This window comes from Triticum aestivum, chromosome 4A, assembly GCF_018294505.1.
Source record: "Triticum aestivum cultivar Chinese Spring chromosome 4A, IWGSC CS RefSeq v2.1, whole genome shotgun sequence".
Lineage (NCBI taxonomy): Eukaryota > Viridiplantae > Streptophyta > Magnoliopsida > Poales > Poaceae > Triticum > Triticum aestivum.
In genome coordinates, this window is record NC_057803.1 from 60,749,682 (window position 1) to 60,765,167 (window position 15,486).

General features: G+C 47.3%; 1 protein-coding gene across 1 annotated transcript; it reads left to right on the plus strand.

Annotated features, from left to right (window-relative positions):
* Window positions 1-1,973: 1,973 nt before the first annotated feature.
* On the plus strand, window positions 1,974-8,018 carry LOC123085135 (cytochrome P450 94A1). The gene is made up of 2 exons (XM_044506730.1): window positions 1,974-3,882; window positions 7,947-8,018. The coding sequence occupies exon 1, from the start codon at window positions 2,123-2,125 to the stop codon at window positions 3,683-3,685; it is 1,563 nt and encodes a 520-aa protein (XP_044362665.1). The 5' UTR covers window positions 1,974-2,122; the 3' UTR covers window positions 3,686-3,882; window positions 7,947-8,018.
* Window positions 8,019-15,486: the final 7,468 nt, after the last annotated feature.

The following is a 15,486-nucleotide window of genomic DNA, read 5'->3' on the forward strand; positions in this document are numbered from 1 at the left end:
TTCCAAGCTTCAACAAAAATTAAGATTTGGGATGAAACTAAGATTCTATTCTCGGATGATAATTGGTTGGGTTATGGTGCTTCGAGGAAGTTGTTATCAGACCTGTTTTCTCACGGAAAGGAAAAAGAAGCACCCACTCTATGATGGCCTACTGCAGAATGTGTGGATCTCCGCGATCAAGCCTAGGCTAGGCCTCAAAGTATTGCAAGACTACTTTCAGCTTTGGAATGTCACATAGGATATAATGTTGTCGCGAAGACATGATAAAATCGCTTGGAGATGGACAGTAGATGGATCCTACTCTTTGGAATCTACTTACAACATCCAATTCGTTGCAGTTCTCCATCCGACCTTAAGGCCCTTATATCTGGAAGGCCCCAGTGCCGCCGAAGCTGAAGCTCTCTGCCTAGCTATGCGTCCAAGAGGAATCGTCTTACCAAGCGTGGCAAGAAGCATGACCCACTTTGCCCCTGTGCTCCAACGCTCTAGACACGACGTTGCACATCTTCATGCAATGCCCTTTCTCCATAGGCTGTGGTACAGGTTGTTTGATCTCTTCAGTATCCCTCTAGACCTCGCTCTCATGGTGGACACGGTCTCATTCAGAGGTCTATGGGAGCAAGGTTATGCTATGGCTGCCACCTAGGCACACACGGAGAGATGTTAGGCCGCTGTAACCACTATTTCGTGGTTCATATGGATTGAGTGGAGCGCTCAGGTATTCAGGGCTACTACGCAAACTATTGATGACATAATATATAAAATCAGAGATGAACCATCAGAATGGAGATTTGATAAGATTAGGGGGTCTTCAATTCTTTTGGCATTAGGTACTTGATGGAGATGATCAAAGGTCATAAACTTCTGCGCCGTGACATGTTGCGCGAGCTGTGACCAGCAAGATGGAAACCTCTCCATAGATTTTCTCATGTTTTTTTTTCTTTACCCTTTGTAGCCTCTGTGGTTTAACCATGTAATTATGTAAGATAATTTTCTTCTTATTACACATGCATGAAAGCAGCGCTTTGCTGCTCTTTGTCAAAAAAATATTTTTGTTTCCATCCATATCCATGGAGAAACACACATGAGTTCAACGCGGTCGCCGGAGTGGCTATTGTGGTGGAGAGTTGCAACCAAGTCCCTGAAATAATAGATGCTAAGAATATTCACTCCGGATTCCAGAAGCCCGCAAGAATATTTCATCCTTTGTCTCCCCGGTTATGGTTCATGTGCATCCGATTAGTACCAATAGTTTTGTTAAGTCACAGTCGACTGATACTTCGTTATGTCTCAGTCGATACTATATTCTTTTAATCTTGCATGGTGATTCGTACACAATTTTTCTTTTCAGTTTTTCCTTTTTTTTCTTCTAATACTATATCATCTGACTGAGACTTTGATTACCTCTCGGTCGATTGAGACCTAGTCATACCCTTTATTTTTTTGAACCAATTAGTATGATACTCCCTCGGTCCTAAAATAAGTCTCTCAATGTTTAGCATAAAATTATACTCCCTCCGATTCATATTATTTGTTGCTCGAATGAATGTATTTAGATGTATTTTAGTACTATATATATTTATTTAAACAACGAGTAGCATGAATGGAAGGGAATACTAAAGTCAAGACAATTGTTTTGAGAAGGATGAAGTAGTTAAAAACTTGTTCTCGATGTTTCCAAAGGAAAGAAGCGGTCAGTTATGAACTTCAGAGCTCCGGGGGACAGCCATATGTTGCGCTTGGAAGTAGCACGTCAACAAAAACCTATGCAAACGGTCATGTGGAGCATAAACTCGGAATATCGAGAGGAATATCTCCCGATCCGCCGAATGTGACGCAGTTGAGCGCAAACGGATGACGATTCGTTATTGAGCGTAACGGAAAGTCCGCATCAGGTCTCCCGTTACGCGGCACCCTCTTTTTCTCGAGCACAAGAAATCACCTGCGGCGGAGGCGCTTCCAGACCAGCGCAACCGGTTCGCCGTTCGCTCGCCGCCACACTCTTTTTCTCCTCTCCCTTATCGTCTTCCCGTACGTCCACCTACATTCCACAGGCCGATGGAGATAAACCACGCGGATTTCCTGGCGCGGTAGGCACAGTCCAGCTCGCTAGCGAACGACCATGGCGATCGCACTGGCAGCCTTCCTGCTGCTGCCGCTCTTCTGCCTCGGCGCCGTCCTCGTCCTCCGCGCGTGGAGGGTCGTCGACAAGAAGGCGGCGGCGCAGCGGCCGGGGCTGCTGCGGCCGTACCCGCTGCTCGGCCACCTGCCGCAGTTCCTGGCCAACCGGCACCGTATACTGGACTGGCTCACCGAGGTGCTCGCGCGCCAGCCCACCTGCACGCTCGTGTTCCGCCGGCCGGGCGGCATCCGGGGCGTCATCACCGCCAACCCGGCGAACCTGGAGCACATCATGCGCGCCAGCTTCGACAACTACCCCAAGGGCCCGCGCTTCGCGTCGCTGCTCCACGACTTCCTCGGCCGGGGCATCTTCAACGCCGACGGCGAGGCGTGGCGCGCGCAGCGGAAGGCGGCCAGTTATGAGTTCAACACGCGCTCGCTGCGCCTCTTCGTGGCGCGAAGCGTGCACAGCGAGCTCCATGGCAGGCTCCTCCCGCTGCTGCGACGCGCCGCCGGCTCCGGCGGCCACCTCGACCTACAGGACACGCTCGAGCGGTACGCGTTCGACAATATCTGCCGCGTCGCCTTCGACCACGACCCCCGCCAGCTCCCCGACGGCGACGCTTGCCCGGAGGTCGAGAGCACCGGGACCGCGAGCAGCAGGTTCGCCGACGCGTTCCGCGACGCGGCCAATTTCAGCGCCGGCAGGTTCCGGTACGCCGTCCCAGGATTCTGGAAGATCAAGAAGGCGCTCAACCTGGGTTCCGAGCGGCGGCTGCGCGAGTCCATCGCCATAGTGCATGGCTTCGCCGATCGCATCATCCGGTTGCGGCGGGAGGAGATGAGCATGGGATGCGAGAAGCACGACCTCTTGTCGCGGTTCATGGTGAGCCAGGGCGAGAGCTACACCGAGAGGGCCCTCCGCGACGTGGTGATCAGCTTCCTGCTCGCCGGACGGGAAACGACATCCTCCGCGCTCAGCTGGTTCTTCTGGCTGCTGTCCTCGCGTCCGGACGTGGAGCACCGCATCCGCGACGAGGTCGCCGCCGTGCGCGCCCGCCGAGCGATCGGCGATCTCGGCAGAGCCGGGTTCGACCTCGACGAGCTGAGGGAGATGCACTACGTGCACGCGGCCATCACGGAGTCAATGCGACTGTACCCGCCGGTGCCGGTGAACTCGCTGCAAGCGAAGGCCGCGGACGTTCTTCCGGACGGCACGGCGGTGGGGGCGGGGTGGTTCGTGGCGTACAACTCGTACGCGATGGGGCGGATGGAGTCCGTGTGGGGCGACGACGCGCGGGCGTACCGGCCGGAGCGGTGGCTGGACCCGGCGGAGGGGACGTTCCGGCCGGAGAACCCGTTCCGGTACATGGCGTTCCACGCAGGGCCAAGAATTTGCCTCGGAAAGGAGATGGCGTATATCCAGATGAAGTCTATCGTGGCATGCGTGCTGGAGGAGTTCGAATTGGCGGTGGACGGCGCGTACCGGCCGCGGCAGGTGGCCTCGCTGACGTTGCGGATGGCGGACGGGCTCCCGGTGGCGGTGAAGGCTAGAGAGAATTGAGTACGACGACAAGATGACGGAAAATCTGCTTTGAATGATAACCGTGTAGAAGAATGCCAGTGAGTGAAAGATGGACTCACCGGGGCCGGATGGTTTGTAGGGCGTTTCTACTTGATCTGTTGGTCCATCATCTAGACTAGAAGGGTTGGGTGCGCTTTGCTGCGCCGTTGTTATTGTTAGGATTCTTAAAAAAACTAGTATAACGCCCGTGCGTTGCCACGGGCTCTTTAAAATTTATAATCAGTATCTTTCATTTATCATCCCCTCATATTGGGTGATTATGGGATGCTCTAATTAGAAACACAACAATCAAATATTAGGAAATTTCACCGAACGAACAACAACGAATAATACGATATCTATCAAACAAATAAAATGAGGTCATATTTTTGGTCCGTCATGCACTTCTGTTGAAAAGTGCCTATCCCTTTTAGAATCAACCCACTGTTTGCTCGCACGCAAAAAAATACATCTCTAAAGTGGGGAACCGATCGGTGCCAAAAAGAACTCAAACTCCTATCCAATCTCGACTTCGTGCTCTTCCACTTCCATTGATAAAGATGGGACGTCAAGGGTTTCATCATGATGACCTCGAGCAGCCGCCGACATCCCTCCCCACATCTACCCCTACCCCCTGCTGCCGCTTGCACTGTCCTTGCTCCTCGAGGGAGCTAGGGACACAATGTTCTCTAGGATGGGCATGACCAGATCCACGAGGAGGCCACATTCTTCCATGGGAACCCAATCAAGCACACCACCCTCCGCAACCATCCAATCCCGGCCTAACAAAGTCAAGACCCGCCATCGATCCACAAATCAGGCTTGCCGCATCCAGGTTCACTGCAAGTCTGCGACGAGTCTGTAGTCGACATCTTGACTTTGGCTATCCCCACGGAAGAATCATCGGATCCTGCTTACTTTTACCATCACTTCGTCTCTTCCCAAGGCAGCGACACCACCCAGCCAATCACCACCACCGCTTGCGGCTTGCCTACATAAAATCATGAGAAATCCCCACGGCGGTGCTGTAAGATCACCTTGGCGACCTCGACAGTGACCGACTGGTCTAAGATCTAAGCTAGCCGCTCTTTGTAGAAACCAATAGAAGTAGGCATGTGACTCAGATTTGTTCTTTGGTGTGCATGCGTTTCTTGCTGCCCACCAGCTCTTGTCTACAACTCGCCTATCTCTGTACCAGCTCTTGGTCTACAACTCGCCTATCTCCATGCTCGAGACGACCAAGCTCGATGCGCAAGCCGCATACGTCTGCTAGAGCTATATCCAGGCCCTATGATTTTTGGATCACTGGCACTATGGGTGCCAGGACCGGAGTCGCCCTCATCCACCAAGTGGATCAAGGAGGCCCACCACCTAGACTCTACATCGCAACATTTTGTGTTTTCCTATAAAAAGTAAAGAACCTTCTCTAATAAACGTAAATATAACCTTTTGGTTTTATAGTCTCAACTTTCCTACACTCCAATACCAGAAGGATTTCTTGGTTTTATTTAATGACCTTCTTGAATGTCATTCACTTAGAAAGGTAGTAATACAATCTGTGATATTAAGGCAAATTATTAGTCATATTAAAGTGCAAAAGGCCCTATAGGAGTCAAAGCATGACTTTTATGGTTATACTGTAATTTGCAAGATCTGAGATTTATGCAAGTGTACAATTAGAGAAGAGCCAATTAAATAGATTTTCACATTCAGAATAGTACGATTAGCAGTAGCACTTCAATTTTTTCATGTTTGATCAGCTTGCTAGGTGGTTATCACTAAGCATGTTGGAACGATGAGCATAACCTAACTTAGTTCAGTACGTGTTGCTGCAAATTAGTTCAGTACGTACGAAGCTGTTGCTAATTTCAATGCCTGGCTGTTGCAAGTTTCTAATGAAAAAGTACTTCAGGTCAAAGGTCAGGGAATATACACTTTTGTTATCATGGTTGTTTCCTTATAGTGAACAACTTTGATCACCACTTCAGCAGCTACTATCTATAAGAAGACATTAGCTAAGTAGATACAGGCAAAGAAAGCATGTAGGCAAAACCAGAATTAAAAACATCCTTCTCAATGGAGCTCGTGCAGTTCGGAAGACCCTAATCATCGATGAGGGACCCCTCCGATGGTAGCATGGCGTGACAATTGCCGTCAATGACGACACCCAAAGTACCTTGCATAATCCATCGATCCAGTTCGGAACAATCAAGCACATACCTTGCAAAGTGATGTGGATCTGAAGCAGAGGTGGGAAGGTAAAGGCTCAGGTGAGGTGAGGTGGAATGAGACGTTGATATAGACGTGCACGCATGAGAATAAGGCGGTGCCCAGGATGGATCTCCATCGGAGGAGGCCGGATCCGCTGGGGAGGAGGTCGCTGTAGTACCTGCCATCTGTGCGATGGATCACGGGGCTGGCAGGCAGGGGGAGGGGATAGGAGGGAGCGGGTGGGCTAGAGCGCAGATGGCGGGTGCCCCCGACGACGGCTGGGAAGGATGGTGGAGGAGGTGGATGAGGATGGCGGCGGCGGCGTCTGCGGTTGCGCCTCGTCCGCAGCCGTGCTGGTGGTGGTCGATGCGAGAGCCGGATGGCGTCGGCCAGAATCAGGCAGGGGCGACAAAGATTTAGAGGAGAGAGAGAATGGAGGCGATGAGCGATGGGAGGAAGGGCCACCGGCGATTGGGGTGGCCTCAGATCCGCCCTCCGTGGCCGCCTATTTCATGGGACGAACACCCGTGCTCACCGTCGGGCTCGCCTTCGGCCGCTGCCTCGCCGACATTCACGACGTAGAGCCCCTTCCTCCGATCCCATTTGCCAGGGAGGCAGCGCCATCCTTCATCGTAGAGAACGAGTCCACACTGAGATCCCAACCAGATCGTGATTGCGCCTCCCCAAACCGCAGCGGCACATCCCACTCCATCAACGACCAACCTATATGAGGCGGAGGGTCAGTGTAGGACGCGAGCGCCGTCACCATGGACGTGGGGGACGCCGTAGGTGGGAAGGAGGCGGCGACGGCGTCTGTGTCAGGAAGATCGCACGACGGTGGCGGCGTTTACTCGAGGGGGTCGAGAGGAGCTGCGTTTGGTGCCGGGTGGGTTCTTTGGTGCGTGCGTGGGGCTGGAGATTGTGATAGGTGATCAGGTGAGGGCGTGCCATACCTGGATCGATAGCCTTACCATACCTGGTGGTAATTTAAATTTATTACCATATTCGATATTTCCCGAGTTATGGCCTTACCATACCTGGATTGATAGCCTTTGGGGTAATTTAAATTTATTACCATATAATTACCATATTCAAAATTTCCTGAGTTATGACCTTACCATACCTGGATTGATTTATTACTATACGTGGATTAATTATGATTTATTACTATATGATTTATTACTATACGTGGATAGCCTTACCATACCTAGTGGTAATTTAAATTTATTACCATATTCGATATTTCCCGAGTTATGGCCTTACCATACCTGGATTGATAGCCTTTGGGGTAATTTAAATTTATTACCATATTCGATATTTCCCGATTTATGGCCTTACCATACCTGGATTGATAGCCTTTGGGGTAATTTAAATTTATTACCATATTCAAAATTTCCTGAGTTATGACCTTACCATACCTGGATTGATTTATTACTATACGTGGATTAATTATGATTTATTACTATATGATTTATTACTATACGTGGATAGCCTTACCATACCTGATGGTAATTTAAATTTATTACCATATTCGATATTTTCCGAGTTATGGCCTTACCATATCTGGATTGATAGCCTTTGGGGTAATTTAAATTTATTACCATATAATTGCCATATTCAAAATTTCCTGAGTTATGACCTTACCATACCTGGATTGATTTATTACTATACGTGGATAAATTATGATTGATTACCATAAATACGTTGGGTATTGCCGGTCAGACGAGAAAAGAGAAAAACCGGTGGGAGGGGCTGGTGGGAGGTGGGACGAAGAAAAACCGGTTGAAAATAAACCGGTTGAAAATAAACCGGTTGAAAGTGGGGGGGGGACTATTCAACCAATTCGTCCATTAGGAGTAGAGATATTACTATACGTGGATTAATTATGATTGATTACCATAAATACGTTGGGTATTACCGGTCAGACGAGAAAAGAGAAAAACCGGTGGGAGGGGCTGGTGGGAGGTGGGACGAAGAAAAACCGGTTGAAAATAAACCGGTTGAAAGTGGGGGGGGGACTATTCAACCAATTCGTCCATTAGGAGTAGAGATACTCACTCTGTTTCAAAGTATAAGATGTATTATTTTTCTGAAAAGTCAAATCTCTTTAAGTTCGATCAAATTTCTAGAGAAATATATGAAAAATACATAATATCAAATCGGTGTCATTAGATTCATCATGAAATGAATTTCCATATTATTTTTTTAGTTTAACTAATATCGTGCATGTCGATATTTTTAGCTCTGAACTTGGTTAAAGTTAATGAAATTTGACATTCCAAAAAACTAATAATCCTTATATATTGGAACTGATGAAATGTCTAGTTTCGCAGATGAGGGAGATGATGCAGTGTGTTTTATGTTTATTTATAATGCGGTTATTTGCTGGGCCTTCCGCGGTGTGATTCTATGTTATCCGCTAATCAACCCATATTTATATGGGAAAATTTCTACGTACGTAGTTGCATGTACTATATTTGTGTTATAGTATCACATGGTGACACTTCTTTTTTCTAGGTGGTGGAAGAGTGCACAGGGTTGATATGTTTTTATAGATCAGTTGCTGTTAACTGGTTTGAAAAACCATTGGACCGATAAAAATCATAGGCCAAATCCAAAATTGAATACCTCAAACGAATGAAAGAGCTTCAAAATGAGGGAACACGTTGATTAAAATAATTAAATGAAAGAGCTCCTTGAGAAATTGTTGACCCGGTGAAAATCGGGTGAGCTAGTTCTAAATTGAAGACCTTAATTAATAGTGAGATCTTAAAAATTAGGAAACATAGTGTATAGTATAAAATAATTAAATGAGAGAGCTTTGAGAAATTGTTGACTCAGTCAAAATCGGATAAACCAATTGCAATTGAAGACCTCAATTAATTACGGGGCCTTAAAAACTAGGGAGCTTAGTGTTATAAAGGATTTTGTGGTGGCTTTTCACGCTTTGACTCCCAAAGACTTTCATGGATTTAGTGCCATGGAAAAACAGTGATGGAGCCAGGATTTGCACATAGGGAGACCAAATCAAGTTGATAAAATAATTATCCAGTGCAAAAAAAATACAATATACTAATATTACAACAACGTTTTGCTTGGGCGCTATAGAAACAACATTACATTTGAATTAGTTCAAATTTGCCTCCATGCTTCCAATAGATCATGTTTTCTATTCATTTCATCAGGAGGTATTTTAGTTGCTAATTACTCCCTCTGTAAACTAATATAAGAGCGTCTAGAACACTATTTTAGTGTTTTAAACGTTCTTATATTAGTTTATAGAGGGAGTATCTTTCAGTGTATATTACCATGCAATTGAGAATTAAGTTGTCTCAAATTCTATTGCAAAGACGTGTCTTTGAATTTTAATAGTTGAAAAAAAGTCGGTTTGCGCTCGCCATTGAGACTCGGAGAAGTATATCTAGTCGCAACAACATGCTTAAAACATGAATTAATCTTAATGGTGTTTGGCTGCGCTTTTCTCTTCATAGACTTTGAACTGCATCACCAAAATAGCTATATTGCATAAATTCACAATATAAAATCTTCGCGTCATTGACATGAACTAGTAGCTGATAATTTGCATCAAAATGATTCCTAGAGCACGTACAAGATCGAAACTCTTCACATCATCACAAATCACACAATCAGTAATTAAAACATGAAGTATAAGTTTGACACAGTCACCAGTTCACATAGCTCGACTTTATAGATAAAGTCATCTAGCAACGATCACCAGTTCACATAGATAAACACCCACAGGGGTGGGATACATGAATAAAGTGTACAGCACATGCAACAATAACATAAAAATACGACACACCAGCCATCAACCTACGCACAAAAGAACGACCAACTCACGGAGCACCAACTACTCCCTTTATTTTATAATATAGTGTGCCTGCGCTTTTCGAGATTTAAGTGATCATAAATTTAACCAACATAAAAAACTGCGGTGGACACACTACATTGTGAAATGGAAGGAATACATCCTAAGGCACATGAACTTGATCAGGTTGTCTCCAGCTTTAGTCAATGGTTTCCACTAATGTAAAAAGGTAAGAAGTTTGCAAAGGCAGTCACGGGCTTGTTAGGAAAAGAATGTCCAATCATGAATTATTTCTAGTCGTCCACAGCACCCGGCACATGGCAGAAAAAACAAACTAGAATAAGGTCCCAAAGAGAGGACGTAATTCAGCAAACGAAGTGGGAGCCCAAATCACACCCAGTCATGAATGGATGCAACTCGAAAACAAAGCAGCCGAATCACACATGAACAAGATGTGGTCAGTGTCTTCCCACACAGCAGAAAGCGCACAAAACTCACATATTGGCCCATTTCGTTTGCGAATTTGGTCCAAGGCCGGCAACCTACCACACATGGCTTGTCACATGAAAAAATTCAGCTTCAAGGATTCCGGCACGCCAAATATCCTTAAACTTGTTGGCAATAGAACCCTCAACATTTCAATAAGTGTAGAGTACATCGACTTAACCGTAAAGGACCCAGATGAAGAATGGGGCTAGGTCATCAAGTCATCCATCTTCGAAAGCACAATGACGATGACAGCGAGACGATTCCACTCTTACAACTCTACAGGAGATAGAATCCAATGGAACTCAAGGTCCCAATAATTGTGAGAGAGCTCCAAGATGCAAATCCCTGGGGAGTCACAAGAGGAGAAAAGCACAGGGAGGGAAGAGTTTAAAGAATCTTACACCACCACCACTTTGAAATAGAGAAGCAAAAAATATCATAAATCATTATTTTCAACCAGAATGATCGGGACGATTTGCAGACTGTGAGCAATTTCGATGTTCATGAAACTTCTCCATTAATCAATGGTTTAGAGGCAAGAAATATGTACGTGCTAAAATACATTAGATTTGGTGAGAATTTATCCTTCAGAAAAGAACTTTGATAAGAGTGCGTACCATGTGGAGGTTGCAGCTCTAGTTGAAGTTACATGATGCATGTTGATGCCTTGCACGCCTTAGAGCATCTCCAACACCAACTCTCAAATCGTTCGCATGCGTTCGGACCTTACTGTCCAGACGTGTTGTGCCATCCAACGCGGGTCTGTATTTGTTCGCTGAGCGGTCCAAACGCACTTTCTCTCACAAAGTGGAAGTAAAGTTAGGAGGGGGGCTTTGCAGGAGTTCGGACAGCAGCCACGTAGGACACCGACACTCCTGGCCCACTAAACCCCTGTCCTGGTCTCATTTTCTTCCAATTTGCCCCCTGCTTTGCATCCGCACTCTCCTCCTCTTTCGATAGTTTCTTTGTACCTCTCCAGCCGACACACAGGCGTTGCCGAACCTCCGCAACCAATCACAGTTTCAAAAAGGCGTGCAGAAGCATGGGGCGATGGCCCAATGCTTCGCGTAGACCATACGCGCTCGGAAAGGTGTGGGCGCTCGTACGCGGAGCTCCTTTTCTATTCTACACGATTAGGTGTGTGGACTTTGCGCTTAAGCGCGCGCTACGCCCTGGAAAAGTGGTGTATAGGGAGCAGCCTGAATCGAACAAAAGCAGCGGCACGGGTGGCATGAGAGAAGGAACCGACCAAAACTAGACATCATGTGTTAGGGTTAGGTCTGGGTGCTCTCCTCGCGATGCTGGATCTCAGCTCGCGCCGCCAACTGCTAGACTCGCGTCGTGGGGTCTTCTTATCCTCTTCTCGTCGGCAACCACCTCGAGCTCCTCCTCCTCCTCCTCCCGCTTCCAGCCACATCGAGTTTCATCTCGGCCTTGCTCCCCCAAACAGGTGACTAGGTGAGCCTTGGTTGGTTCCTCCTCTCCTGATCTGCCCTCGACCCCCCTTGTTCTCTGTAAGGGCTGGTGCTTTGCTGCTGCTGGGGATGGTGATGTTCTGTTGCTGGGGCTTGGGGATAAACCTGGGCATTCGCCGGGCCGGGCTTTCCAGAGCCCGACCTCAATATCCCAAGCCCGAGCCCGGCCCGAAACATGTGAACAGTGCAATTTTTTAATTAACATGATTAATTTTGGGATATTTAAATGATATATTATACCTATATTTCTAATAAAATAGTCATTTATGCCATGTTCAGACTTTTTTGGGGCTTTCAGGCCGGGCTTCGGGCAGAAAAGCTGAGCCCGAGCCTGGCCCGGGTGTCAAGCTTTTAGGTCGGGCTGTCCATGCCCACGTGTACTTGGGGATGGTGCTCTGCTGCTGCTGGGGCTTGGGGTTGGTGCTCCGCTGCCATTGGTGGCCGGGGTTGGTGCTCTGCTCTCAGCTGCTGGGGCATTTTTCTGAACCTAATAGTAGTACTCAAAGTATGCTCATGTGTGTGTGCTAAAAGTGTTGATGTTAGTGTTAGTAGTAGTGTGTTAGTAGTAGTACAGTAGTGTTAGTACTTATTGCTATTTACTGTACTAGCTGTTGTTGCTGCTGTTAGTGACTTAGTTTTAGTACTTTGTACTTTTGTAGTTAGTAGTTTACATTCTAATACTATTTTAGATAGCAATCTGCTCTTTGTTGCCCGTCTTCGTACAATTGTGTAGGAAACGCCTAATTGCGCCTAATCATGCCTAAGCTATAAAAGCGTAAGTAGGTGGCCAAACGCATAATTAACGCCTTCGCTTTTTCAAACTTTGCAACCAGCACTGACGCATCATGCTCGGCAGGCGTTCGGTCAAATGTCATTCAGCTTATTCTGAAAAGTCATGTCGTTTTTTCAGAGTACAAATAATGTCGGGTACTCAATCATGAAGGATGAGCTACGTGGTTGTCCGTATCCGTGGATTTCGTAGGCAGGAGCAAAGGGGGCTCTTCTGGCAGCGCGTGCATGTTTCGTTTCACGCATGAAAGCACATTGCACGCTACGACAAGCACATCATTCAACAACCCAATGTGAGGTCGTTACCATATCGATGGTACGCCATCCACACCACCGTCATCAAGTTTTGTGGCGGGTTCATATGCTGGAGGCAAGGTGACCATTATGTGCGCCAGCCGAGGAGATCGTAAGTTTTGTTTCTTCTTACTCAACTTGTTGATTGATTGAATCATCCATTCAATGTTGTTCTATACATTATTGTGTAGCCCGTACGCGCTACCGTGACGTACAACAGAATAGAAGGACATGCTGGACAGCCATTTACGCACATACATTGTTGGATGAAGCTGAAGGGGCAGTGTACGTGTGGGATGACATGATTCGTTCATGAAAAACTTGTTGAACATTCGGTTAATTTCGTTGAATTTGAACTACTGTTGTACTAAACTTATTTACATGCTATGTATAGATGATTTGTGTTATTTTCTCCCCGAACTATGATGAAATCCGTCGTGTTTGCATGAGTTTTGTCCGTTTACTTCAAACTCGGCTTGAAATATATGCGGGCAGTGTTGGATGGCCGCATCCCGCATCCGTGTCCGCGAACTGATCCTCCCTATCCGCGGACGATGGATGAGCAAATTTGCCCTCCAGTGTTGGAGATGCCCTTACCTACTACCTCCGTCCGGGTTTATTAGGGCCCATTGTATTTTGGGTCCAACTTTAACCATATACTTTACTAAAAAAAGTAAAGTATATACTACAAAAGGTATATTGTTGGATTTGTATTTGAAAGAGGTTTTTATGACATAATTTTTATGATAGATATAATTATATCTTATAAGTTAAATTTATGATCAAACTTTAGTTTAAAATAAGCTCAACGGAGGGAGTACATATCAAGCAAAGAAATATGGGCTGCATGCATAAGAGCAACTCCAATGGGGCGACCCATTTCGTCCGCCCGCGTCCATTTGGGTCGGCGCGGACAAAAGTGGTGGCCCAACGCGCCGACCTAAACTCAAATCGTGTTCGTTCGGCGTCCGCGCTGACCCATTTTCAGCCCAAAATTGCGCCTGGAATGCGTCGGCGCGGACGCGCCACGCGTCTCCTCGCCATCCGCCGCGTCCCCACCTGGCGGCCGTCCAACTACGACGGTCAACATAATTTATGACGACCGCCCACCTTGGGACCACGCATCAGCGACGACGGTCGTCCTTTTTTAAGCCGGGTGTGCGGCAGGGCCGTCCTCATCCACTGCCACTCGCCCCCGTCCCCATCTGGCCACCCCTGCCCCCACGCCGGCGACAACCCTAGCCACCGCCAGCATGGGCTTCTTCTCTGGCATCGGCAGCAGCCGCAAGGGCAAGGCCCCCGCCCGCCATTCCCCCTCCCTTCCCGCCCTCCCCGCGCCGCCGCGCGCTCCCCGGCAGAGGCAGCGCATCAATGTGCCGTTGCACTAGGCCGAGTGGCACATGCACCACCGCGTGCCTCTACCGTACCCCGACGTGACGCTGCCGCATGACTGGCATTTGGCTCCGGAGAAGATCCCAGTGTCGGTGGTGCCGCGGACGGCGAGGGCCCATGTGGAAGAGGTGCTGCCCGGCGGGCATTGCTGACGCCGGAGTGATACATCTCCAACGTATCTATAATTTTTTATTGTTCCATGCTATTATATTATCCATCTAGGATGTTTTATATGCATTTATATGCTATTTTATATGATTTGGGACTAACCTATTAACCTAGAGCCCAGTGCCAGTTAATTACAGAAAAGGAATATCAAACGGAGTCCAAACGAAATGAAACCTTCCCCTCTACTCTCTTGTGATGAATTGAGTTTTCCATTTGAAGTTATCTTATCGGATTGCGTCTTTAAGGATTTGAGAACACTTGATGTATGTCTTACATGTGCTTATCTGTGGTGACACTGGGATATCACGTGATCCACTTGATGTATGTTTTGGTGATCAACTTGCGAGTTCCGTGACCTCGTGAACTTATTGTGACGCCCAGGTAATTCCACGCTAATGATTCCACGTCACCTCGGTTATTGTTGTTAATCTCGCGTTATTTTGAAACCCATTCAAATTCAAGTTTGAATTAAAGTCAAACGATAAAAGTTCACAAACATACCAAACTAAAATGTTCCAAGTGTGGCAAATATTCCATAATTAAATATGGTGGTGAACCAACAATTTTGTAAAGTGTTTGAATGTCCTATAATAATTAAAATAGTGAATAAAAACAAGTATTAAATGCTTTAATTACTAAGAAAATACTAAACTATTTAATTAAAGTGCCAAATAAATTGTGGCAGAAGCCTAATTATAAATAATAATTTAGGGGTAGTATTATATTTTAAAAATCTAAAATTAAAATGAAACTAAAAGAAAATAGAAAAGGATAAAAGAAAGGTAAAAGAAAAAACCTAAAAAACATAAAAGGAAAAGGGGGCAATGCCCCCTGCGTCACCCCCTTGACCTAGCTCACTTGGGCCGGCCCAGCCGGCCCAGCTCCTCGCACCGAACGCGCCCCTCCATGTTCCTTGGTTGCGCGCCGCTAGAGGGGCGCGTCCCCGCCGAAAAGCATCGCTGGCGCTGCCTCGAGGGGATAAGGGCGACAGCCGCGCCCCCTTGATCCCCTCTCCCACTCGGTCCCTGCTCCTCTCGCCCTCTCCTACTCCCTCTCGCCCTCGCGCTCCAGATCCGCCGCAGCCGCCGCGCCGTCGACATGGCCACCGTCGCCCTCGTGCTCCCTGTCGCCCCCGAGCCCCACTAGTGCGTCCA

Bases quoted from the DNA above. Each gene is read 5' to 3' on its own strand.
- LOC123085135 (XM_044506730.1), top strand. From the start codon at position 2,123: ATGGCGATCGCACTGGCAGCCTTCCTGCTGCTGCCGCTCTTCTGCCTC.